The 26,342-nt window shown below is 59.7% G+C and overlaps 1 protein-coding gene across 10 annotated transcripts in view; it reads left to right on the top strand.

The window, feature by feature from the left end:
* Positions 1 to 251: 251 nt before the first annotated feature.
* SPEG (striated muscle enriched protein kinase) overlaps positions 252 to 26,342 on the top strand; it is a 49,015-nt gene continuing 22,924 nt past the window's right edge. For 2 of the 10 annotated variants that reach the window (XM_060107340.1, XM_060107339.1), the window contains exons 1-15: positions 281 to 325; positions 1,276 to 1,502; positions 2,248 to 2,277; positions 2,876 to 2,965; positions 3,048 to 3,384; positions 6,462 to 7,762; positions 9,659 to 9,802; positions 10,147 to 10,329; positions 19,200 to 19,375; positions 19,611 to 19,699; positions 20,629 to 20,804; positions 23,284 to 23,544; positions 24,666 to 24,824; positions 24,923 to 25,112; positions 25,210 to 25,433. In XM_060107340.1, the coding sequence (XP_059963323.1) occupies positions 1,406 to 1,502; positions 2,248 to 2,277; positions 2,876 to 2,965; positions 3,048 to 3,384; positions 6,462 to 7,762; positions 9,659 to 9,802; positions 10,147 to 10,329; positions 19,200 to 19,375; positions 19,611 to 19,699; positions 20,629 to 20,804; positions 23,284 to 23,544; positions 24,666 to 24,824; positions 24,923 to 25,112; positions 25,210 to 25,433 (3,457 nt within the window). In that variant the 5' untranslated portion in view covers positions 281 to 325; positions 1,276 to 1,405. The other 8 variants (XM_060107337.1, XM_060107336.1, XM_060107338.1 and 5 more) reach the window with 7 other exon arrangements.

Raw genomic sequence — 26,342 nt, 5'->3', positions numbered from 1 at the left:
GGGAGCAGGCGAGGGAAGGGGCGTCCGGTGGGGGGAGTGCGGGCTGGCGGGGGAAGGGCCGGCTCCGGCCGCCGCCGCCGCCGCCGCCGCTGCCGCCAACCCCCCCCGCCTGGGCTCCCGCCTGGGCTCCCGCCTGGGCTCCCGCCTGGGCTCCCGCGGCCCCGAGGCTCCTTCCGCCACCGGCGCCGGTCCCCGCCCGCTCCCCGCCTCGCCCCCGGCCCCGCCTCCGACTCCGCCCCGCCCCCGCCCGTCCCCTCCTCGCCCGGCCGCCGGCCCGGCCCCCTCCCCCGCCATGAAGAAGCTGTGGGTGAAGAAGCGTTTCCAGGTGAGGGCTCTGGGGGCGGGCGGCGCAGGGAGGGGGCAGGAAGGGCTGGGCGCCCCGGAGGGAGGGCGGGTCGCCGCGGCCGGGCCCGGGGAGGGGGCGCCGGAGCCGCGCCTGCCCAACCCCGGTACCCGAGGCTGCGGGCCGGGCGCGCTCCGGGGGGCTCCCGAGCCTGCGTCAGGCCCCTTCCCTCGCCCAAGCGCAGACCCCTCCAGCGCCCGCGATCCCCGCGACCACCGGGGAGGCCCCCGCAGCAGCCCTCGGCGTGGAGCGCCCACGGGCTTCTGTGCCACCTCTAGTCTCTGTCCAACCCCTGGCCCCCGCCTGGCTCTCCCCAGCCCCCCCCTCCGGAGCCTTCCATCTTCCGGTGCTCCTGAAAGCACCGCGCAGGGATCTGCGCTGAGCTCAATGCATTCCCCAAGCCCTGCCCCGTCCTCCGCGGACCCGGGCCTCCTTCCTGCGTTCGTGAGGCTCCGGCCCTTTGGGGGATCTTGCCCTCTGCCCCTTTGTCACCCTCCCTGCCCTCTTGACACCTATCCCAGATGTCTGTCCTTCCCCCAGCAGGAATCTGTGTCCTGGTCCCTCCATCTCCCAGTCATCCAAGCATGTCCCCCCCACCAAGTCTCTACCTTCACATCAGTCAGCCTCTGTCTCTGGGGGGTGTCGCTCAGGTCCCCAGTCCTCTGTCCAGCCTTTGGCCCTTAGTCCTCTCTCCTTCCTCCCCGCTCCTCCCCAGAGGCACGCTGGAGCTCCAGCTGGGAGGGCTGACAGGCAAGGAAGAGTGGAGACATTCCATACAGGGGAAGCTAGCTGCCCGGGGTCTCTTCCACTTCCCCCACCCACACTGGCCCCTGGAATGACTTTCTGTTTGATATAGAGGTTTGGACGAGAGGTATAGGGAGGTCAGGAGCAAGCCTTCCCCTCAACAACTCATTCTGGCTTTTCTCTTTCAGAAAACCGGCCACTCCCGCCGGGCCTTTGGCCGACTCACCCATGGTGCGTGGACCATGAGCTGCCTGCTGTACCCCATGAGCACTCCTCCTCTTGGTTCATGTCCCTTCATGAGGCACCCAGGCCTTGAAGATGGCCCATGAGATGCGGGACCCCCCACATGCCCACACTCACCCACCCACCCACCCAAGAAGGCCCCTTGCAGCTGAGAGAGGACCTAGCAATGGGGGTGAGGGGTTAGCTGGCACACCCCATCATGGGCCTGGGCTTACTGTTCTCCAACTGTGGGCCCTGTGGGGATGAGTTCAGTGCCATGCTCCTATAACCAGTACACGGCTCCTGCTTGTCATGGCACCCGGGGAGAAACTGAGGCACAGAACCTGATAGAATTTGGGGAAGTTAAAAAATGTGCCCAGGAAACTTTGCTCCTAGCCTGACCACATTTCTGAGGACCATTCAGCAGTAGAAGAGAGAGATCGGGAAGAGGGTGCCTGTCACATCATGATGCAGAACAGATGGGGAGGTTCGTTTGAAAGGAGAGGTCACAATGCAGATGCACAATGCAGATATCCTAATAGAGGGTGGGCCTGACCCCTAATGGGGGGCCTGGGTCTGTGGCTGGGCCGAGCACAAGTAGGTGTGTGTATGTGTGTCCATGTGTGTGTGTGGCCAGTGGGAGCACCAGTGAAAGTGCCAAGGATGCCAAATCGCTTGGGTAGTTAGTTGAAGAATCTGCCAAAGCACATGGGCTCCCCAGTGCGGGGCCCCATGGAGCCTGCAGGCAGTCAGTGAATGAGAGATGCTTTGCCCATCCCAGGTGTCTCCCTCCCCCCACTCCCATCCCGACAGGGCATCTCTGGGCACTGGGTAGCCTCATGGCCCCTCTGTCCTGCCTGCCCACTGCGCCCGACCCCACAAACCCTCTGATAACAGTCTGTCCATGTCTCTCTCCTGCTGCTCCTATGGAAGCGAAGTTTTCCGCTCCTGCAGAAAGCAAAGTTACGGTAGGAAACTGGCTCCTGCCCTAGCCCTCCACTTCCCCACTTCCCTGCCCGACCCCGGCCTCTCCTCACCCTGCGTCAGCTGCACCCTGATGTGTTCCGGCTGGTTTGGGGTGGAGGACAGGCTCGCCCTGCGATTGGTCGAGTGCCCTGACAGTACGACTCTGAGGTGACTCCCCTTTGTTCCTGGGGGGCCAGAACCCAGAATTTAGAGCCTTGGAACCTAGGACCTTATTATTTTGGGGGGCTGCACAGGAACTTAAGTTATCACTGACGGGAGGAGGGAGAGGGGCTGCAGCCCTGCAGTCCATTAAGTGGCCGGGAGGGGGGACTGTAGGTAGCTTTGAGGGCACCACCAAGGAGGCAAGGGTGAGGAGCCAGGGGCCCAGAGATGGAGCCAGGGGACTGGCATGGGAGGGGTTACCCTGCGCCTCTCAGGATGGGCAGCGGGATGTGGGGAGAAACGGGGGGAGGAGATAGACGCTGGAAGCCCTGCTGGTGGTGATACGGAGCCTCCTGTGGGGGAGGCAGGAGGTGACAGAGGGAAGAGTTGGAGTCAGAGGGAGGGGAGCCCTGCCCACACAGACCCCTTCTGCTCCAGACTCGGAGACGGGCGAGGATGACATCAGCGACGTGCAGGGGACCCAGCGCCTGGAGCTTCGGGATGACGGGGCCTTCAGCACCCCAACGGGTGAGCTCTCTGGGGCGCTCACAGAGCCGGCAGACGGCCTTCCCACAAGAGGTGCCTCGCTTCACTGTGCTCCTTTCTCTAGAGGGCTCCGACACCCTGGTGGGCACCTCCCTGGACACACCCCCGACCTCCGTGACAGGCACCTCAGAGGAGCAAGTGAGCTGGTGGGGCAGCGGGCAGACGGTCCTGGAACAGGAAGCGGGCAGCAGGGGTGGCACCCACCGCCACCTGGGCAGCCCAAGGCAAGCACAGGCAACCGGGGCCGGGCCACGGCACCTGGGGGTGGAGCCGCTGGTACGGGCGTCTCGAGCTAATCTGGTGGGCGCAAGCTGGGGGTCAGAGGATAGCCTTTCGGTGGCCAGTGACCTGTACGGCAGCGCATTCAGCCTGTACAGAGGACGGGCGCTCTCGATCCACGTGTAAGTAATGGCCTCACCTGGGCCCGCACTGTCCCACCTTACCATGCCGTCCTGCACTGCCCCTCACTGCTCATCAGCCTCCACCCCCCCATCCCCTGCACCATCCATCCCTCTGTGCACTTCTCCACGCCCCCCCGCCGACTGCTTCCACTCCTGGCCCCAGCTACCCACTCTGCCTTCCCACACGGCTCCATCCTCCTCCTGTACCATCACCACCCACACCCTCCTGCTGCCACCTGTCCTGGCTCACTGTGCCATCTCCATGGTCTCATGGACCCCTCTCTGCCTTCCTCGTCTCCTCCAAACTCTCCACTCTCCCAGGGGCCCTCTCCTGCCTCGCCCATTCAGGCTCCAGTTGTCCCCAGGATCCCCCCCACCAGGGCCCCCTCCGTGCCTGTTGTCTCAGCAGCTGCTGCCTTTTCATCTCTCTGCACATTCCTGGTCCCATGTGGGCCTTTTTCTGGGAGGAACGGAACCTTTCCGCACGGCAGCTCCCGGGAGAGCAGGAGGGAGCGAGAACACAACCAGGAGACAGAAGCGAGCGAGGCGGTCAGGGGGTAGCTGGGGCCGGGGGCCTGGGAAAGCAGGGGGATGTGAGGTGCATGGAAGGCAGGGGGCTGGGGCAGGGAGGAATGGCGATGGCGGGGGGCCTAGGGTGGAGGCAGAGGGCTGGAGTGATGGAGGTGGCATGTGCAGATCTCGCGGGAGACGCCCAAGGGTGGGGTTGAAGGTTGTCTGGTAGGCGGCGGTGAGGAGCAGGGGTGTTGGAGGCGCTGGAGCCATTTTTGGAGATTTGAGGCTGGCAGATACAGGAGGGAGTGCTATGGTAGAAGAGGGGAGTGGCTGATGAGAGAGGTATTAGGGGGCATTTGGGGAGCCGACGGTGGGGGGGGCCTGATTCATGATGGGTATGGGTGTGTGGGGGAGGTACCATCATGGAGGAGAAAGAAGGGGCCTGGTGGGGGGAGGCCTTTGTGAGAGTGGCTGAGCTTGCTAGTGATAGGCAGGGGAGAGGTCCCGGGCAGGCGCAGGGGAGGCGCCCTTGCTTTATCTGGTTGGCGTTAGCCGGGCACTCCCGTGCCCTGGACTTGCCTTTTCCTTCCCTGCCTTTCTTTGCCAGGCCCCAGCCTGAGCCTGGAGTTGCTATGGCAACTTCGGAGGAACCTATTTCCTTAGTGATATCTGTGGTACAGAGGCTGGCCTAGAGCTGGAAGCTGCCGGCAACAGGCCTCCTCTGCTGTCCCCAATTTCTCTCCATGCCTCACCCAGTTCCCAGAGGCCATTCCTCAGCGACTTTGTTGTCCCTCCCCCAGAGTAGATTCTGCCTCCCCGAAGGTGGCTGGCTGAGGTTCTGCTCCCTAGGGCACTCTGGATTGCATCCCCGCCCCCCATCAGAGGTGAGGTCTGCAGTGTAGGTGGCTGACCCGGGTAGTTTAAAACATCCTGACACTCGGGCATCCCTAGAACTTCTGCTCTTGGCCAGTACCGTACTATTTCTCCTCCCTTCTGTGCCCCCAAAATCCCATTTTGCAGGGAACAAGGGCTCAGAAGCCAGACTACCTGGGTTTCAACCTAGTACCAACCACTTACTAGCTGTGTCAGCTTAGTAAGGCACTTCGCCTCTTTCAGCCTCAGTTTCTTCATCTGTAAATGGAGATAATAACAGTCCTATCGCAAAGGACTTTTGTGAGGATTAAATGACTCAATGCATTTTAAGCATTCAGTACATGCCTGACACATGATAAGTACTCAGTGAGCCACTTCATAATTTTTTTTTTTTTTATAAATTTATTTTTGGCTGCGTTGGGTCTTCGTTGCTGCGCGCGGGCGAGTGGGGGCTAGTCTTCATTGCGGTGCGCGGGCTTCTCATTGCGGTGGCTTCTCTTGTTGCGGAGCATGGGCTCTAGGTGTGCGGGCTTCAGTAGTCGTGAGTCGCAGGCTCTAGAGCACAGGCTCAGTAGTTGTGGTGCACAGGCTTAGTTGCTCGGCGGTATTTGGGATCTTCCCAGACCAGGGCTCGAACCCGTGCCCCCTGCATTGGCAGGTGGATTCTTAACCACTGCGCCACCAGGGAAGTCCCCATAAGTTTTTATTAAGCTGTCTCTTACGTGTTAGGTATGACGCTAATATCTCAGATCCCTTTTCTTGCTAATTTCTATACTTGATGTGCCCCTAAGAGTCCAGATGGGGGAAACTGAAGCCCAGCTCTTGGGCATCAAAGCTCTGAAGGTGAGAGGGGCACTCTGGGCCGACCAGCTTCTTCCCTCCTCCTCTTCTCCCACACCCACTGTTCAGGGCCACACAGTAGTTATTCAGGAGCTGAGTTATTTCGGAGCATACCCCTCTGGGGAGTTCCTGTGTTTCTTAGGGGGGTTTCCAAGGACTCAAGGTAACTTTCCCAGGAACAGGACAAAGTCAAAGCCCTGTACTGGGGGCAGATTTATCAAAGGGAACAGGAACCTGGGTTTCCCACCCCAGGGACCCCAACTGCCTGCCACCTGCTGTTAGCACTGCTGAGGGGCTCAGGTGTGAGGAGGTGCTAGGCAATCTCAGGGATAAGGGCATTGCTCCTGGGAAGCTTATGCCTGTTCTTCCAGGGGCACGGTGAAGGGGATATGTCCTGCTGAGGATGGGCAGGGCTATGGGGGCCAGCTGGGGGCAGGAATGAGTAGGAGGCTGCATTCCCGAGAGGGCCCCTCCCCATCCAGCCCTCCTGCCTTCCCTCACCACTTCATCCTTCGGGTCCTAAGCCTCATTCTTTTCTCTCCCACCACTCAGTTCTGTTTCTGCTGTTTCCCAGCTTCTGGGGCTGGGGGGAGGGGGCTGGCCAGAGCCCCTGGGACTGAGTCTGTACCTGGACCCAGCCACCAGCCCAAGCTTCCGGTGCCAGAGCTGCTAGCCTCTCCCCAGCACCTGCTCTGGCTGTGCCTTCCTCTTGGAGGGGGGAGGAGGAGGGGCTGGCCCATGTCACCCCCAAGCCTTCCCAGCATGCCCACCGCCCGATTCCTGTCACGACCTGAAGGTCTAGGAGGGGAGGCCCCCTGAATCTTCTGCCCCTCTTCGTCTTGGTCCTGCAGCAGTCTCCCTCAGAGCGGATTGCACAGGGAGGAGCCTGACCTTCAGCCTCAGCCGGCCAGCGAAGCCCCCCGTCGCCCGGCCCTCCCGCCTCCCTCCAAATCCGCGCTGCTGCGCCCACCGTCCCCTCGGGTGGGCAAGCGGCCCCCACCGGGACCCGGAGCCCAGCCCCCAGCCCCTCCCCAACCGCCCTACCGGCGCACCCGGGAGCCGGTGCCGCCCGAGGACGCCACCGCCGAAGAGAAGCAAGGGAAAAAGTCCAAGTCTTCGGGGCCCTCGCTAGCGGGCACAGCGGAGTCCCGGCCCCAGACGCCCCTGAGCGAGGCCTCGGGCCGCCAGTCGGCGCTGGGCCGCTCGCCGAGGCTGGTGCGCGCCGGCTCCCGCATCCTGGACAAGCTGCAGTTCTTCGAGGAGCGCCGGCGCAGCCTGGAGCGCAGCGACTCACCGCCGGCGCCCCTGCGGCCCTGGGTGCCCCTGCGCAAGGCCCGCTCGCTAGAGCAGCCCAAGTCCGAGGGCGGCGGGCCGTGGGGCACGCCCGGGGCGTCGCAGGAGGAGCTGCAAGCGCCGGCGCGCAGCGTGGCCGAGCAGCGACGCCTGTTCCGGCAGAAGGCGGCCTCCCTGGACGAGCGCACGCGGCAGCGCAGCCGGGCCTCTGACCTCGAGCTGCGCTTCGCCCAGGAGCTGGGCCGCATCCGCCGCTCCGCGTCGCGGGAGGAGCTGGTGCGCTCGCACAAGTCCCTGCGCGCCACGTTGCAGCGCGCTCCGTCCCCTCGAGAGCCCGGCGAGCCCCCGCTCTTCTCCCAGCCCTCCACCCCCAAGACCCCGCGGGCCTTGAGCCCCGCCGACGCCCAGCCGCCCCCTCCCAGTGTCGCGGGGAAGCCCGGGGATGAGCCAGGGAGGCCCCGGAGCCGCGGGCCAGCGGGCAGGACGGAGCCGGGGGAAGGCCCGCAGCAGGAGGTTAGGCGCCGGGACCAGTTCCCGCTGACCCGGGGCAGAGCCATCCAGGAGTGCCGGAGCCCCGTGCCGTCCCCGGCCGCCGATCTCCCCGAGACCAGGACGAAAGCGCCCCCGGGTCGGAAGCGGGAGCCCCCGCCACAGGCCGTGCGCTTCCTGCCCTGGGCCACGCCGGGCCAGGAGGGCGCTGCTGTGCCCCAGACCTTGGAGAAGAACAGGGCGGGGCCTGAGGCCGAGAAGAGGCTGCGCAGAGGGCCGGAGGAGGACGGCCCTTGGGGGGCCTGGGACCGCCGAGGGGCCCGCAGCCAGGGCAGAGGTCGCCGGGCCCGGCCCACCTCGCCTGAGCTCGGTAAGGCCTCGGGGAGGGTAGAAGAGGTGCTGAGACCTGGGTGGGAGCGTGTCTGGGAAGAGCGAGGCTGCTAGGCAGCTGCAAGGGTGCGGTTTCCCAGGGAGGGCATGGCCCCAGGTTCGAGTTTGAGTGAAGGATTGTGAAGGCCCCTTGTGTATAACCTGCCCGCTGGTGACGCAGAGTGTGCGAGTGTTTTGTTGGAGGCTGGGCGGAGCCGAGGTGTGAGTAGACACCTGGTGCCCAATGTTTGCTATAGGGCCCCTGAGTCCAGTGGCCTGCTGGCCTTAACGGTGGACCTAATGGTGGGGGGAGGTACTGTGGGAACCTAAGGAGCCCCTCCACCCCCCACCCCTCTGTGGGGGAAGAGACAAGCCCGTCTCAATAAATAATTGGTCATGTCCCTATTACAGGTGAGCTTTGGGCCAGCCAGTTCTCAATATTTACCTTCCCATCCCGGCACCATCTCCTGCCCCATCATAGCTACTAAGATCTGACCCAGCCTGCCTTCTAGCCTCCTCTCTCCCATCTTTGAGTCCCTGCATGGCTGAGCTGACTGTGTGTTGTCTCTCAGTCTTCCCGTGGATGGTGGCCAGTGGCCAGAATGACCCTGCTGCCCCTAACTCTGCCTAACTGAACATCAACTTGGGGCCACTCCTGGAGCGAGACAGAGGAAGCTGTCCTTGACTCGCTCCCACCTCAGCTGCTTTCTCAGGCCAGATACCTCCACCCCCTGCTCCTAGGACGCCCTGTCAGTATCTCTTTCAGTGCCTATACCACCCCTGGTTTTTTGGTTTTTGTTTTTTATCACGTTATTTTTCATTTTAGTATTACTGTCTCAAGATCTTTAGAGATGATTAGGAATCTGTTCATGATCCTGCTAGCCACATTGTTGCATATCCACAGCCATTTCCCGAGCCACATTGTTGCATATCCACAGCCATTTCCCGAGCCACATTGTTGCATATCCACAGCCCTGTCCCAGGCATTGTGTTAACTGGGCACTTAGGGATGTTACTTTATTTTAATTTGTATGTCAGCTCTGCAAGATGTTGGGTGTTATTTATCAGCTCCATCTTACAGATAAAACTGAGGCACAGAGATTATCTAATTTGCCCAAGGTTATGGGGCTAGAAAACAGCATAATTGGGATCCTCACTGTTCTTTTGGCTACGTACACTGTGCTTTATCTAGCTTATAGAATGTCAGAATTAGAAAATACCCAAAGAGAGCCACAACAGTGGAGTTTTATGATCTCTTTGTGTGTACAAGCTTCCTGTAAGCAGGGACTGCATCTTATTTCCTGTTGTGTCCCTGGTACCTGTACAGAGTAAGCAGTAAGTGCAGTGTTACTGTTTGATGAATGAACACAATCTAAGCTGATCTTCATGAGTCCTCAGGTGGCTACCGGAAGCACCTGCCCCTCCCTCTTTTGAATCCAGTGGCATCACTAGTTTGACAGTTCACCACGTGTTGCCCTGTGACACTATCATTGCTCAAGTCTTGGTTTGCTGTTGGCTTGTCTTCTGTCTGTTTAGAAGTTTGTGAAGTCTTGTGCCCCTCAGAGCACCTTACACAGGGCCTGATCTACCATCCCTGATGCCTGATTTGTGTAAAGACATACACAGCCCAGCCCCTGTCTTCCTCCAGAAACCAGCACTCTGTAACTGTGGCTGAAATTGAGCAGCCAAACCACTGTAGAGTCCAGGCCGCCCTGTCCTGTTTAAGAACTCCCTTCTGTCTTCCTTTCTTTCCTGTCTCAGGACATTTAGGAGAGAGACCCTTTGCTCCCTAACCCTTGCCTGCTAGAAGCCCCTCTCTCTGGGTTTGCCCCCTCTCCCCCTGAGTCATCCCCACAGGGACCGTGTCCCCTTACCCTGTCACCCATGTCTCCGGCAGAGTCTTCGGATGACTCCTATGTGTCTGCTGGAGAGGAGCCCCTGGAGGCTCCAGCCTTTGAGATACCCCTGCAGAATGTGGTGGTGGCCCCGGGGGTGGATGTGCTGCTCAAATGTATTGTCACCGCCAACCCCCCACCCCAAGGTGAGCTCTAGGCCTGGGGCCAGGCTAAGATTGAGAGAGGGAGGGGAGATCCCCCACTCCCTGCCCCCCACCCCGGTCCTCAGAGGGCAGGGTAGGGTGGGTGAAGGGGGGAGATCATTGCTCCATGGGGCTGGCCGAACTCCTCTGTGTGTGTGTGAGGGAAGCTTTTCCAGAATCCCTTGAGAGTGGGGGGCGCGGCAGGCCTAGGCTTCTGTGACTGAGGGGCATTCCTCGGGTTTCCCTAGGGTGGGAGAGGAGTGCCGTGGGCTCTGTGTGGGGTGGGGCGGGCCCCAGTGGGCCCCTTTGGGCAACGGCAACCTAGTTAACCCGCTGCTTCCGCACAGTGTCCTGGCAGAAGGATGGGTCCTCGCTGCGCAGTGATGGCCGCCTTCTCATTCGGGCCGAAGGCGAGCGGCACACCCTGCTGCTCCGCGAGGCCCGGGCAGCCGACTCAGGGAGCTATACAGCTACTGCCACCAACGAGCTGGGCCAGGCCAGCTGTGCTGCTGCGTTGGCCGTGAGACCTGGTAGGGAGCCCGCGGGCCCTGGGGCCGGGTGGGGTGAGCAGTGACCCTTCCCATTCCTAGCCTGGAGCTTGGGCTCTCAACCAGTGTGCAGTCTGTTCTCGTGTGTTGGCTGATCTGGTGGAAGCATTTTAAATGGCCCTGGCTTCAGGGCAGGGGCCAAATTCCCAAGGCACACACCAGATGGGCCAACTCATGAAGTCATTGAAATTTCTCTTTAGCATCATCTAAATGCCATCCTCCCATGGCATTTCCCTGATCAGGGTCCTGTGGAGAAAGCAAATTATTCTTGAGTCTCAGAGAAAAAGACTCTCCCAGCTCAAAAGGCTTAAAAGCCATCAGGAGTCTTTTGAGGCCACTTCCTGTCTAGAACGGCCACCCTCCCCACCCCCGCAGTAAAAAGAGATGCTTTTAAGTGCCATAGCCCTCCCCCACTCCCTTGCTCCTTCTGTGGCACCCAGAGCCCTAAAGAAGGTACAGCCGAGAGCGCCTTTCGGGAGGTGGCACTGGCTGAGGCTACCTCGTTTTCTGTTTTTATGAAAGTCCTTTCTTGGTGTCGGACTACTTCCTTTGGATTTAAGCCCACTTTCTTTCAGGTTGAGGGCTGGTGTCAGTGTGCCCGGCCAGTTCAAGTCATTCAGGTTGCTGGGCCTGACAAGGTGCTAGCCCTGGGCGGGGAGTGGTGGGGAGGATAGGTGAGGCTGGGTAGGGGGTGTTCAGAAGGAAAAGTCACAGACTCAACCCTTAAGGATATTATCACTGGGTCATGAACTTAGATCAGAGGACCTGGGTTGGCGGACAGTGCAGGGCAGATGAACCCAGTGCCTAGAGCAGCCAAGTGGTCGGTCAGTGTTGTGGGATGCTGGACTGAGAGACATCAGAGCCCTGAGGAGCCTGGGAATTAGATGGGCAGGGGGTGGGGCCGGGCATGCCTGTAGAGGGAACAGCACGCACTGTTCTATCCCTTTCTTCCACTCAGTGCTGCAGGAGATGAGATTACAGAGCCCAATTTGCTATAGTCCTGGGGCCTCAGCACCGTCACGATTAGGGAGTTCTCGGTGGCATCTGACCTGAGTCCCAGTCCTGCATTAGATCCTTTGGGCCGCACATGTCTGGCTTTGCAGAACTGCAGGTCTTCCTCTTCCTTAGCTTACGTACACCTCCCAGGAGCCCGTGTGTTAGGATTTCTCCTTCTCCTCACCCCTCCCGCCACGCTGAATCATACCCATCCCTCTGCTGCATGCTTCCATCCTTCCATCACCTCTGGGATCTGCCTTCTGACTCAGCTCCCAGCTCTAGGTGGCTCAGACCTGGCTCCAGGACTCCGGTCAATACCTGGCTTGGGCTGAGATTTGGCACGGGCTTGTGGGCGGGTTGCCCCAATACTGGCTTGGGGCCATTTGGGAGCCTTTTAAGGTTGGGAAGGAGGCTTGGGCAAGGCAGCTGTCAGCACTTGACTGGGAGTTCTGCATTCGCCACGCAGAAGCTCCCTGCACTTCAGTTTCCTCGTTTGTAAACCAGAGATAATTATACCGTCCTTACGAATGAAAGCAAATGTGTGAACGAGCTTTATGAACTATAAAACTGTAGACAAATGTTAGTTGTTAGCGTCATTAAGGGGTGATGTGCACAGGAGCGTGGGTTTCCACGAGGCTGCTGGGAAACTGCCTCTTCCTCTTCTGCCCTTTCTTCAGACTGTCTGTGCCTTGGGGACTCCTCCCCTGCCCTTGCCAGGCCTGCAGTCCCTCCATATTTCCCAGTCCCTGGGTCTTCAGCCCATCACAGCATCTCTGTGCCTCCTCCACCCTGGGGAGCCAGAAAGCTTCGTCACGGTAGTCAGCTGTACCAGGCGTTGCAGCCAGGGAACAGCTTCTGTAAGTCAGGCTGGCTGGAGGGCCCCAGGGCTTGAGGGGCAGGCATGTGAGTCTAGATTTGGCTGTCGTGGAAAAAGCAGATTTTCTTACCCTACAAGGCACTGTTTGGTCCAGAGCAGCTGGACGGGGGCCAGTGGACCCAGAGAGCAGCAGAAATGGGCGGGACCAGTGGGTGGCATAGACATTTGGCAAGGGAGGGGGTCCCAGGTCTGGAGTCTGTAGGGAGTGAGGGGGCGGAGCAAGGGAAGGGTGTGTGTGTGCCCAGGCTGGGAGCGGAGCGGGTTGGGGGAGGGAGTGTATAGCGTCTTGTGCAAGAGGCCTCACGGAACCACCTCCCTTTCTTGCTCCTCACGGCCCCCCCGTGCTAACCAGGGCTGGCTTCCCAGTGCCCTCTTGGGGTTCCCCCCTCAACAGGACAAGCTTTTGAGATCCCACAGATCTCAGTTCCTGGTTGGGAACTTCGGGAACAGGGAGAACTGAAGAGGTAGTTCCCTGGGCGCTGCGATTTGGGGGGCACAGCCTGTCTTCACCGCCTCTGACAGCCCCACCCCAGCCCTGGCTCCCTCCCAGCCTGCTCCACCCCACTGGTAAACTCAGCGGAGACCATGGTCATGCTCCCAAAGGGGGTGTGTGGATTGGGGCGGGGGCTTGGGGAGTGTGGGAGGTGTGCCTAACCAAAGTGAGCACCAGTCGGGTGCCGAGTGCTACATCTCTCTAAGCAGCTTCTTGTGTTTGGAGAGCACCGCACCATATATACCCCTTGGAGAGGGACATCTCAGGTAGTAATATTACCATCTTACAGATGGGAAGATGAAAGCATAAAGTGACAGAGTTAGCACAAGGCCGGCAGCCTTTACTGAGCATCTATCATCTGCCTAAGAATGTTAGAAGCAGTAGGTGATTTAGGGTGATGGAAATAGTCACCTGTGAAGCAGATGAACTTAGTATGGATGGCAGAATAAGATAACATGACTCCTTAGCATTTACTGCATGCTTCGTGTGTATCAGGCCCTGTGTTGATTGGGTTATCACATTTAATCCCCCACTGGGAGGTAGCCTCTATTATCATGCCCATGTTACAGATGAGGAAGCTGAGACTTGGAAGGCTTTAGCGAATTACTCCAGAGCACCGCTAATCATAGAACCGATGATAGAAATGTTCTCACGTGCACTAAAAGGGTAGCCCCTGGCTACATGCGGCCGGCCGTTGAGCACATGAAGTGCGGCAAGTGTGACTGAAAAGCTGACTTTTCCATTTTATTTTAGTTAAAGTGCACTGAAATAGTCTAAGGAAGCTCGTGGCTACCCTGTTGGGGTGCTCAGCTCTAGGAGCGGAGGCCACTGGGAGGCCGGGTCGTGAAATGAAGCCCTGTCCCCGGGTCTCCCAAACCTGTATTCCTAACTACTGTACTGTACCATCCCCTTTCCCATGACTCTGAAAGGGTTCAGGGTTAAGGTGGAATTGTGAGCCTGAGCTCCTGGGGCAGGGGGTGGAGAGGCAGAGACTATCGATGCCCTCTGTGGGTGGGTCAGCCTGGGGGGAGGGTTCCTCTCCTTCCTCTCTGAGTCCCCACATTCCCCGTGGCTCTGGTCCTGCTTCATTTCCCTGAGTGCCTGGTGTGCCCATGCTCGGCTCACCCCCACCGCAGGCTCTGGTCAGGAGTAGGGGGAATGTAGGGGATTCGTGCACCTGGGCCTCCATCCTGCTGCCTTCAGTCCTCCCCTCAGGCACAGGTCTCATATATTTGAGCCCAAGGTTCTAGAATTTTCCAGCTGAGACCTTGGCTTCTATACTTCCCCTTAGCTGGCCACTGTGTTCTCATCTACAAAGCAAGGGTCATTGTAACTCCTGGGCTACTTCCTTGATAAGATTTTTGAGGCTCTGTGGGGCTAATGATTTAGCTAAGGACCTTTTGGCCAGAGGATGAGGCTTAACAAAGCTCATTGTGGTCCCACCTATAGGACCAACACCACCATAACAGAAAAGAGGTGGTTTATTGGAGGTCGTGAACATGAAAGGAAGAAGAAATCACGGCACCAACATCTGCCCCCCCTCTTTTCCTGGCCCTGGTCTTGGCCGGCTGCTGCAGAATTACAGGTTCTCCCTTGGGAAGGCAGTGGCTGCCCATGGAGAGGATCTTGAAATGCCACACGGCCTTTTTGTCCATCCTTGATGGGGGTTTGGACAGCATCTAAGAAACCAGTGTGGTCCCTTGACCCGACTCAGCCCTCCCTCTCCACTCCTGTCTACCAGAAGCAGGTCGGCCCCAATCCGTGCCTTCCCCCAAGGCTGTTACCTCAGAATGGGGGTCCTCACCCACAGCTGTCAGAAGAATGAGGGTGGGGAATTCCCTGGCAGTCCAGTGGTTAGAACTCAGCACTTTCACTGCCGAGGGCCTGGGTTCCATCCCTGGTCAGAGAACTAAGATCCTGCAAGCCGTGTGGTAAGGCCAAAAAAAAAGAAGAAGAAGAATGGGGACCTAATCTATCATGGGTGCCAATTTATCTAAACATGCAGCAATCCCAAGTAACCCACGTAGGGAGTTAACCACTTCCATGGCTAGGTCAGCCTGCCCAGGTGAAATTCTCTCCGCTTCGTTGTCCATTTTAAGCCAAAATGGAAACATTCTCAGCACAGCCCTTCTCCTTTTCCAAGGGGAGATACTCACGGCAGCACCTGCGGAAATTCCCACCTGCAGGCCGGCCTGTGCATTCTTTTCCCTCACTTCCGTGGTGGGATTGCACAGCAGACATATATAGAAATCCTGAGACGATGCGTGTGGAGAGCCGGCTGTGAACAGCCAGACCATTTATGTACATGCTGTGAACCTCCAGCATGTTACTCCTTCCTCAGAAACCTCACGGAGCTCCCCTTTGCCTTCAGAGTGAAGGCCACACTCCTGGCCTTGACCACCTGGACCTGAGGATGACCCAAGGGTGGCTGGAGGCACCTGCTCCAACACTCCATGTCCCACTTCTTTCTTGTTTACCCAGTTCTGAGCCAGAAGGTTGAGCTACAGTTCTCTGCACACGCTTTCTGCCTTTGAGCATTTGCTCAAGTGGTTTCCTCTCCCAGGAAACCTGCTTTTTCCTGCTTAAACCAAACTCTTAATTCTAATACCACCCTTCCATCAGTTTTCCCTTCTTCCCTGAGCCAAAAGCAATGTCCTGCTCTCTGTACTTGTCTGGCCCTTGTCTGCCCCTCTCTTGCCACCTTATTTGTGCTTGCTGTTACAGTCTTGTGTGTATCTGGTTGTTCATCCCAACCAGCCAGAAGGTTTCTGAGGGCATTACTATGCCTTCACCACTGTCAGTCCTTCCAGCCATACCTGAGGCCCTCCTGGACAGTCAGGGGCTGAGTGGACCGCAGGGACTGTGTGTGAGGTGGCAATGGGGTAGAGACTTTCACAAGGCCCTAGAAAAACCTGGGTCATATGCAGAGGCTGGGGGGGACCTGCATCTGCAAAGGGTAACGAGGATCTGCCTGAGAGTGGAGGTTGGGATGGCAGAGGAGACCACAGAGTAGTGGTCCTCAAAGTGTGGTCCCCGGACCAGGAGCGTCGTCAGCACCTTGGGAATGTGTTAGAGATACGTGATATCAGCCCCAGCCGGACCTACTGGATCAGAAATTCTGGAGCTGGGGCCCAGCGAGCTGTGATTTAAGGAGCACTCCACACGATTCTGGTGCCAGGTGAACTCTGCGCAGCACTGCCGTGAGTCAGGGACCTTGCGCCAGGTGGGAGGCCAGGTGGTGCAGTGCGAAGCATATGGGCTGTGGAGCCAGGCCTCCAAGGTTCGGAGCCTGGCCCTGAAGTTTGTTAGCCGAGTGAGGTGAGACTTAGTGATACCACCTCTTTGGGTTGTCCTCCTCCCATGAGGGTCCCAGGGGTCCCTAAACTTTTGTGTGCATAAGAATCACCCTGGGGGGTGCCTTTTAACAAATTTCCCATGTTTCTTCAGGTCAGAGTAAGGCCCAGAAATTTATAGTTTAAACAGCTTCCCAGGTAGTCCTGATGTGGGTGGTTCAGGGACGACTCTGAGAAACCCTGATGTAGAGGGCCCTGTGTGACGCCTTTCATGTAGGTGGCTGTGACTATATCCATCCTGGGGACACCTTAGGGGATGTTGAGATGCACTGGTCTGGAGATGAAGGGCTTCCCAACTTGTGGGCTCCCCAATGCCATTATTTTCATTAAATGAATCTGACCTGGAAGCAGTGTTGAAAGGCGAGACAAGGGCACAGAGTGTGTAGGGCCAGCACATGGCGGGCATATGTGCATCTTAGATTTGGGGGGCACCTGCTGCCGTCTCCTTGGCTGGTGTAACTGTGTTTCCCACAGTGAGAGCCAGGCTTGTGGGTGGAGCAGGGCTGGGATATAGGGACAGAGATGGTTTTGGCAGTGGGGCCAGTGAAAAGTCGGGTGGCACCAAGGCCTGGTGTGGAGCCCCAGAGGCTCTGCGAGCTGGAGACAAATCCTTGATCAGCCTCCTTGTTCTTGCAGTTCTGGGGGTACAGAGGAGTGAGGGGCCACTGCCTTGTTTTGAAGAGGCCTAGTTCTGACTCCTTTGGAGCCTGAGCGTCCTGCCTGTGCTGCTATGACAGTTCCCCTCTCTAAGGGGCTTGAGGACTCCTGAATCACTTGGTCCCCTGACGCCCCTAGGGTGCTATTCCCCCAGATACCACCAGGGGTCTCTGGCTCCCTGCAAACCCTGCCCATCCAGCTCTAATCTCCTGCAGTCCCTCCCTGGGCCCTTGAGCTGCTTCAGTGCCGTGCAACCTGGAAGTGACCCCAGGGGGGGAGGGAGTGCCTTCCTCCAGGGACCGTGCCGGTGATCTCAGCATCAGCTAGTGGCCCAGCCCAGAGCAGAGGCTCATCAAGTGCCATCCTGACTCCCCTTTCCACCCCCATGTCAGGACAGCCAACCTGAATGGTGCCCCCCGCCCCCGCCCCCGCCCGTCTTCACTGGGAATGTTGGGAAACACGGGTCACAGCTCGGGAATGTGGCCCTGGGGCATGGGTGATAGGAGGCGGGAGAAGGCCGTGTGACCTCTCCTCAGCGGCTCCCCTGCTCTGCCCTTCTCCAAGCCCCATCGCCACCAAGTCCAGATGGGTGCTAGTTGTGGGGGTCACTGAGAGGAGCAGCCCTCATCCTCCTGACCGTTGGCTCTGGTGGGGCTGACGGGGTGAGGGAGCGTTGCCAACAGGTCCCTGGTAGAGCCTGTAGGAGGGGGTTGGGTGCAGACCCAGGAACCGGGGGTGGGGCTGCTGGGCCAAAGCTGCCATGGCAGGAACAGGGAGGCAGAGGTGGGATTCCGGGCCCCTCAAGTTGAGGGGCCAGCATCTCTGGGAAGGAGGCCGAACAGCTCTCTGATTCTTAGCACCAGAGAAGACTGGGTATGGCCCGGCGCCAGAGTATTTGAGGCTTGTTGGTGTGGATTGCAGCATCAGCGACCTTGGCAATTTGGTCAGGGAAAGGGGCACCACAGGGGCCATTTGCCGTCAGCACCTCCTCTGGTGGACACATCAAAACAAATGGGTCCGTGCGAGCATGTTGGCTGCTGCAGTGAAGTGCCACCCCCATCTTCCCCTGGGGACTGAGGCCCCCATCCTTTGAGTGGAGGTGCCACTGAGGGGGCTTTGTTTGTCAGGGTCCAGGAGCTGTAAGGAGAGAAAAGGCAGATCCCGCTGCGTGGGAGTGAGCAGGGTGGCTAAATACAGCTGGCCGCTCCGCCCCTCCCCCACCCTCCACGCCAGGGCCCAGGCTGCCTGTGGCCTCGGCAGGCACCACCTCCCCAGCCAGCTGCCTGCCGGCGCCCAGCCTGTCCCGGCCTGGCCAGCCCTCACCTCCTCCTTCCCCTCCTAAGGTTCCTTCCCCTCCCCCAGGACCTCGTGCAGATCCTCGGCAGAGTGAGTGGGGCCAGGCGGGCTGGGCTCCTGCTCCCAGGGGAGCGGCCGGCAGGGGTGGGCAGTGGGCAGGCAGCCGGAGGGCCTGGTGCCAGGACAGAGCCTTCGGGGCAAGCGCAGGCTGGGGTCCGCGTGCAGAGTCTCGGGGTGAGTTGGGGTGCAGCCCTGCCCCTGGCATAGCCAGAGGGGCTTGGGGTGGGGGGTCAGGAGGAGGGGCCGGGGGCTGCGGCAGATTCATGTCTGTATTTGGCAGTCGGATAGGAGCCAGCTCAGTGAGGCTGGGCCCCTGGCCAGTTGCAGGGGAGGGCATCAGGGCTCTGGGGACACCCCTCCCCCAAGGCAATGCTGGTGCCCCCTCCTCTTCCCCAGGCTGAGCCACCCTTCTCTGTGGATGAGTCAAACTCTGCTTTCCCAGCCCCTGAGAGTTCTGGGGGCTCTGCTGTAGGGATGGGGGCCAACAGGTGTCCCTGGGGTATCTGGGGCAGGAAGCTGAGAAGGGAGCGGGGGAAGGGCCGGCTGGACAGTGCCGCCCCATTGACCCTGGCACTGAGGTCAGGATGGGGCTTGTCTGAGGTGTGTGTTCCTCTGCAGCAGGCCCGGCTCACCCGAGAAACAGGTGTCCTGGTTGTGCCGCTCTGGGGTCCAGAGACGTGAACCGCCTGCATTGGGAGCCTGCAGTTCTGTGCCGGGAATGTGGGTTCCCTGCTCTAGTGGAATTCCAAGTCTCCCACAGGGCCCAGGAATGGCCCCTCTGGTGCCTGAGTCCTGTGCCCCAGGCTGTTCCCTATGATTCCCTCACTCAGGAGGATCAGGGTCAGGGTTCGGAGAGTCTGTGGCAGAGCACGAGTCAGGGGCTCAGGGACAGGAAACGCCTGGGCAGAAAGGTTACTCAGCGAGTGAGTAGGAACCCCGGGGAAGTGAAGTCAGGGCAGGGCTGGCCTGTGGGAGCTGCCTGAGCTCCTGGGTTCTGGGATACTGCAGACCTTATCAGGACCTTGACCCCAGGCTGTTCCATCCAGTTCTCTCTGTCTCCCTGCCCCCCTTTCTCCCCTGGCATCTCTACGCCACTACCTCTCCTGTGTCTCTCCTCCAGGCGGGTCCACGTCCCCTTTCAGCAGCCCCATCACCTCTGACGAGGAGTACCTGAGCCCCCCAGAGGAGTTCCCAGAGCCCGGGGAGACCTGGCCCCGAGCCCCCACCATGAAGCTTAGTCCTGACCAGAACCGCCGTTCCTCCGACACTGGCTCCAAGGCGCCCCCCACCTTCAAGGTCAGATCCCTGAGGCCAGCCCCCAGGTCTCTGGGTGCCCCTATTCCTTTGTGTGGCCCCTTGGTCTTGGGGCCACACCAGGCTCCAGCAAGGCCTGGAGCCTGGTCCCATTAACCCTTCTTATCCAGAGCCAGCCTTAGACTGGTGTGGAAGAGGCCTCTATCCCAGATCCCCCTGCCCCTAGGAGCCAAAGCTGGGCCTTGTCTCACCTGACACGTTGGGGTCCCCCCTTCAGGTCTCACTTATGGACCAGTCAGTCAGAGAAGGCCAAGATGTCACCATGAGCATCCGTGTGCAGGGCGAGCCCAAGCCCGTGGTCTCCTGGTGAGTAGCAGTCACTGACCACCATCTGCCAGCTTCCCCCACTCCGGGCCGGGCCCTGTGAAGCCTGGCTTTGGGTGGAGGGCAGTGGACCCTTTGTGGACTTCCCAGTGATCTGCCCTAGGCTAGGGGGCCTCATCCCAGGTGCAGTGGCGCCGCTGCCCACAACATGCCGCTGCCCCTTGCCTGGTGTTCATGCTCGTTCAGGGCTTCCCCTCTGGGAGGGGTTTGGGTAACACATGGTCTCTTGTCTGCTTGGCATGACTAGCCGGGAGTCATCTCACTCCTGAAAAAGCCTGTCCCCTGCCATTCCCACCTCAACACCCATCCTTCGACAATAGGGTGACTTTTGAGGCCTGTTCTGTGCCCAGCCCTGTGCTAGGCCCGCACACAACAATCTGTGTCTGAGCTGCCAGAGTCCAGAGTTAAACTCGGGCCTCAGCTGCAGTGCTTCATCCCAGGTGCCATTTGATTACTCAGTTCACTTAGCTTTCTATTAGTTTGGGTTCTGTTTTTCATTTTTAACTGATTACCTGGTCCCCAGTGCGATCTTTTAACATTCATAGTCCTTTTGGGAAGTGGGAAAGCTATCTGTCCATTAAAATAAATAAAAACAAAACATGAAATCTAAGAAGTGTTAAGATCTGAATAGCTTTGGTGCTGCTCTAAGTGCAGTTAGGTTCCAAGAGGGGAGAGACCCAGGGGGGCAGAGGGGGCTGGAAGTTCCTGGAGGGGGTGGGATGGCAGAGTCACGGTGAAAAGCTAGCCCCGTAACCCAGGGGTGAGGGGTGCCCACAGTCAGCGGGATAGGTCTGAGGAGTGGACAGGTGATGTGGAGGGAGGGTAGGCCTGCTTGCCTCTGCAGCCCCACTTCCCCACGCCTGCAGGTCAGGACCTTGGGCCCAGGGACTGAGTTCTAGCCCCTCTGACAGGCTGAGAAACCGTCAGCCTGTGCGCCCAGACCAGCGGCGCTTCGCCGAGGAGGCGGAGGGTGGGCTTTGCCAGCTTCGGATCCTGGCCGCTGAGCGGGGCGACGCCGGCTTCTACACTTGCAAGGCGGTTAACGAGTATGGCGCTCGGCAGTGCGAGGCACGCCTGGAGGTCAGAGGTGAGTACCTCACACTCTCTACGAACCCCCTGCCCTGGACCCCGCCTTGTCCCTGCCCAGGTGTCAACTTTGACACTAGCTTAGTTATTCTAGCATGCCACAACTGAGAGGGCCTTCAAGGTCCCGAAGTTCAGCTGCTTATGCTGTAGTTGAGTAAACTGAGGCCCAGAGAGGGTAGGTGATTTGCCTAAGGCCACACAGCAAACTGTTCAGTTCTCAGCTTCCTACACAGTACTGCCTTCCCTACACTCAGTCACACCTGCCCTGGTGCCAGCCAGAGAGACCCTGCTTCCTGTTGCCGGCCGTCCTCCTCCCACACTCTTCCAAGCCTTTGTCACCTTGCCGTTGCCAGGCCCCTTCCTCACAGCCGCTCCCCACTCATCTCTCGCCTCCTCTGTCCATCCCACGGCTATGCAGAAGATACTGTGGTCGGGGGTGGCAGTGGGGAGTGTCTGGTAGTTGGACCCGTCCGGAGGGGCCCTTGGAGTGACTTGGGCATGGAGCATCGCAGGGCCCCGAGGGGTGTCAGGGTGAGCGGAGCTGGGAAATGTGGAGAGGGCTGGGCCCCCGGACTCGGGGCATAACGGCGGGCGGCCTTCTGGGCATCAGGGACGGCAGGCCAGGCTGCCCTCGGGGGTAATGGTTTTCCTCGTGAGGGCAGGCCATCTGCCTCACATTCTACTCACCCTTCCCCGTGGGCAGTTCAGGGCCAGGAACCCCTTGGTAGCTCCACACTCAGCCACCCCCGCTCTCTTCCTGGCAGAGGCCAGCTCTGAGGAGACCCCCAGCCCCCTGTTGGAGCCTAGACGCTGAGAGCCATGTTCAGCTCCCTGGGCCCCCCAGCCTCAGTTCCCCTGCCCTGTGCCTCCGGCTCCTGGGGTCGCCACCTCCTCCGTCTCTGAACTCTTCAGCTCTCACCCCCCCCGAACCCAGTCCCATTCTCTGGCCTGCTCCTTCCCCTCCAGGGTCTGGCTCTGCCTTGCTTCTCTGTGTTAACCCACATCTCGGTGCTTCTCTCTCTTTGGAATTCTTCCCACTATCCCCCAGGCTCTGGGGTGCCCCTGACGCCTAGGAATGCCTCTCCCTTGGTTGCCCAGGGCCTCTTCCTGCCCAGGAACCCCAGAGACCTGGCCTCTGACTGACTGCCAGCCCTCGCCCCAGGGCTGACCTTGGGGGAGCTGAAAGTGGCAGTGCCGCCCTGGCCATTTTAGGGGGGCCCTAGCCAGGTCGGCGTGCGCGTGCGTGCCTGTGCTGCGTGGGTGTGCGTGTGCTGCACTAACCTGCCGCTTGCTGACTGAGGTTTTTGTCTGTACACAGGCGAGTGAGCTCAGGGGCCGCCTGCGCTCCCCCCGCTACCCTCCGAGCCGCGCCCCTGTCTCAGGCACCTCTCGGACCTCGCTGTGTTTCACTGCCTCCTGCCCACAGACCCTGCCGGCCCGGACCCTGTCCCAGCCTCCCCTCCCCTCCCCTCCCCTCCCCACCCACGCAGCATCCTGGGATAGCCCATGAGCCCCTGTGGACCCTTCCTCCCCCAGTGGACATATGGCTGGGCAGGCTGGGAGCCCCCCCCATGGACTGAGTGCCAGGAGGGGGCGGCCCTGAGGGGTATCAAGACCACCCCCCAGTCTGTCCCCGAAGGGGAGCACCCAACGAGTGCATGTGCTGCTGCTGCTACAGGCCCTGTCTGTCTTTCCGTTTGTCTGTCTGTGTGTCTGTGACAGTCAGGGAAGGATGCCTCCGAGCTGGTGTGGGGTGAGGCAGAGGGGGAGAGGACAGGGCATGGCATCCATAGGATGGAGGGGGCCAGAGGGGCAGGGGGCTGTGGACAAGGGGATCAGGGGGCATTGACCATTCCAGAAGAGGGGGACATGGGCACTGACCATTCCCGAAATGGGTTTCAAATGGCACAATACTTTTTATTTCACAAGAGACCAAAAGCCAGAGGCCCCTGGGCCTTGTGCTGATGAAGAGGCCTGGCTGAGTTCTGGCCCGGGGCAGGCTTAGGGCCCATTTGGGGCTCCCTTGTTCACGGCGAGGGCCAGGGATGCTCTGTCCAGGAGTGAGGGAGTTAGCCAGGCTCGGCGCAGGAGTAGGGGCCTGCTGTAGTGGGTGTGGACATGTTCAGAAATACCTGTTTCTTAGCTCAAATAAAGTCCAGTTTGTACCCAGCTGGTGTGCTGTGTTTTCTTTTTCCGCCGCCGTCTCTGCCCCTATGTGGCCCTCTCAGTTTTCATGCCTTTGATTCCCTCCCACTTCCCCTGAGTTCACCCTCTCTGTCCCACGTGGGATTGCCATCCTGAAGCCAGGCCTGGGAGCTCCTTGCTGTCTTGGCCTGCTGGGTGGGCGGGCTTTCCCTGTCTCCAAAGGAACAAAATGCATCTCTCTCTCTGTGTCTGTCTGTCTCTCTGTGTGTGCGTGTGTCTCCCTTGCCCCGTGTTTCTCTGCTCCACGTGTGCCCCTCGTGGCTGCTTTCCCCCAGCACACCCTGAAAGCCGGTCCCTGGCCGTGCTGGCCCCCCTGCAGGACGTGGACGTGGGGGCCGGGGAGATGGCGCTGTTTGAGTGCCTGGTGGCAGGTCCTGCCGACGTGGAGGTAGACTGGCTGTGCCGAGGCCGCCTGCTGCAGCCCGCACTGCTCAAGTGCAAGATGCATTTCGATGGCCGGAAATGCAAGCTGCTGCTTACCTCTGTGCATGAGGACGACAGTGGCGTCTACACCTGCAAGCTCAGCACGGCCAAAGGTAACTGCCCGCTTGGGCCAGAGGGCTGCCGCCGGCACCCAAGAGCTGGAGGGAGGGGAGTGGAGGTGAAGGACCGGCCGCAGAATAAGACGCCCAGGAAACGGAGCTCCATCTCCTGGGTGAAGAGCAGTGGGGTGGGAGGTGGTGCTGTACACCTGCCTCCATAAATCAGCACTTGTCGCAGCTGGCACAAAACACGTTCTGTGTCAGTGTTCACTGTGGTTCCCGTTCGGGAGCCAGCTGCTGAAGTGTGGTGACCACACCTGCGCTGGGGTTCCAGTTCTTGCCCTGCCGTGTACCAGCCACGTAACTTGGGACAAGTCACTTCATCTCTCTGAGCTTTAGACTGTTCATCTGTAAAAAGGGATCATAATACCTACCTCATAGGGGGATCGATAGGACTAATGAGATAATGTATGTAAGGAACAAAGCACAGCACCTGGCAAAGTGTGGCACCTAATAAATGTCAGCCATTATTATTATTAACGACATCTCTGACCTGGTCCTCGTCCTCATGTGAAGAGCTGAGATAATGCCTCATTTGGTTGTGGTGACGAGCACCTAAGGTGACACTAGAGGGGCTTTGTAAGCAGGAAAGGATCAGGTCCGCGTAAGGGGCTCTTATTTCCCCCAGAAGGTTCCGTGTGGGGTGGTAGAGTGGGGCACAGGGGCGCTTGCTCTGGGTCTGGGGTGTGGGTGAGGGAGTGTGGGCACGACCCGGGGGCAGAGGAGAGTTCCAAGGGTAAGGGAGAGGGGTGTGGGGGAGGGAGTGGGCTCGGCTTCTAGACCCTTCTCCTAGAGCTGTGCTGAGATTCATCCTGGGTGAGCAGGATGAGGTGAGGTGGGGAGAGTCAGGCCAGGCCCTGGACTCCTGCCGTATCCCCAGCCACCGTGGCAGCCTGCCGCCCACCCTTGCTGACTGCCAGCCTCCTGAGATGGTCTGCTCTTAAGATCTTGCCCATTGCCTCACTCGGGTGCCCTGGGACCTCACTGGGCTCTTCCCAGGCTCCAGGTTCTGGCCCAGCTCCTTTTTCCTGCCCAGCACAAGGTCAGGACTCACGGGTCGGGGTGCCTGGGACTCTGTGGCCTTCCCTGCCCCAGTGCTGACCCCTCCCCACCAGATGAGCTGACCTGCAGCGCCCGGCTGACAGTGCGGCCCTCGCTGGCGCCCCTGTTCACGTGGATGCTGGAGGATGTGGAGGTGCTGGAGGGACGCGCAGCTCGCTTCGACTGCAAGATCAGCGGCAGCCCGCCCCCCTCTGTCACCTGGACTCAGTTTGGTATGGCCCTCCGCCCTGCAGATGTTGGGGGACCCCCAAGGGCCAGAGGGCAGGGCCCCTAGCTGAGGCTGCTCTGCCTGCCCGCCCCTCCCTCCCAGGCCGCCCCGTGGAGGAGAGCGAGAACTTGCGACTTCGGCAGGAAGGAGGTCTGCACTCGCTGCACATCGCCCACGTGGGCAGTGAGGACGAGGGTCTCTACGAGGTCAGTGCCACCAACGCCCACGGCCAGGCCCACTGCTCAGCCCAGCTCTACGTGGAGGAGCCTCGGACGCCTGCCACTGGCCCTAGGTACCACCCGGGGCCCCCAGGGCTGCCTCTGTGGGGCCCCGGCCCTGTGGTGGGAGGTGCGGCTCCGGGCCTCTGGGCAGTTGTGTGGTTCTTACAGCTCGAAGCTGGAGAAGATGCCGTCCATCCCTGAGGAGCCGGAGCAGGGCGAGCTGGAGCGGCTGTCCATGCCCGACTTCCTGCGGCCGCTTCAGGACCTGGACGTGGGACTGGCCAAGGAAGCCATGCTGGAGTGCCAGGTGACCGGCCTGCCCTACCCCACCATCAGCTGGTTCCACAATGGCCACCGCATCCAGAGCAGCGATGACCGGCGCATGACACAGTGTAGGTGTCCGGGAAGGGACCCTGCGGGTGTCCCCTCCAGCACCGTCTTTGCTTGCAGTGCCCGCCCCCTCTCCCCACCCTCAGGCCTTCCTTTCCTCACCTGGTCAGGGATGGGGCGTCTGGGAGAGGGGAGCCCAGAGAGGCTATGGGGTCACTGCGTCCTTCCTTGAGCCCACACGGCACCCATCTGCTGGGTCACCACTCTGGGCCTCGCTGTCCTGTTAGCACTTACTGGACGGGCAGTCCAACCTGCTGCTGACTGTGGGCAAGTTACAGAATGCCTTCAGGCCTCAGTTTCCTCATCTGTGGTAGGCTTGTTGGGAGAATTGAAGCAGTTAATACACAGAAGCACTTAGAGCGGGGCCTGGCAAATAGCGAGGGGGCAGTGAGCGTTAAATCTTAGTGTTACTGCTGTTATTGTTGCTGCCGTCATCACCTGTGTTGACAAAGCGATGCTGCTCACGCCCCCTTGAGAAATTCCAGTGAAAAGCCTGATGTGGGTCGTGTCTGGCATCAAAAGGTTGCTTGGTCCAGGGTTGTTCAGTAGTAAATAAAGAAGACAGAGCAGGGAAAAGTACTTTCTCACGGTGTATCTCAGTTCCATCCTTGAAGGAGTCTGAGTCTTGTGTGAGAAGGTCTACCTACGCCTCATCAGACAGTGCCACCCCATGTCCCGTGGTGGGCTCCTCTTACGGCTGCCACGTGACAAAACTCCCCTCTCTTAAGCGCTTCTGAGTGCCAGGCCCTGAGTGCTAAAGGCCTGACGTGATCTCACCTTCCTCACCACGGGCCTGTAAGGCAGGTACTATGACCCCTGTTTACAGATGGGGAAAGTGAGGCTTACAGAGGGACAGGGGTTTACCCAAGGGCAGACAAATACCGTCTGACTTCCTAACCAGGACGTCCCCG

Source organism: Mesoplodon densirostris, chromosome 8, assembly GCF_025265405.1.
Source record: "Mesoplodon densirostris isolate mMesDen1 chromosome 8, mMesDen1 primary haplotype, whole genome shotgun sequence".
Lineage (NCBI taxonomy): Eukaryota > Metazoa > Chordata > Mammalia > Artiodactyla > Ziphiidae > Mesoplodon > Mesoplodon densirostris.
This window is presented reverse-complemented; position numbering and strand designations above follow the sequence as displayed.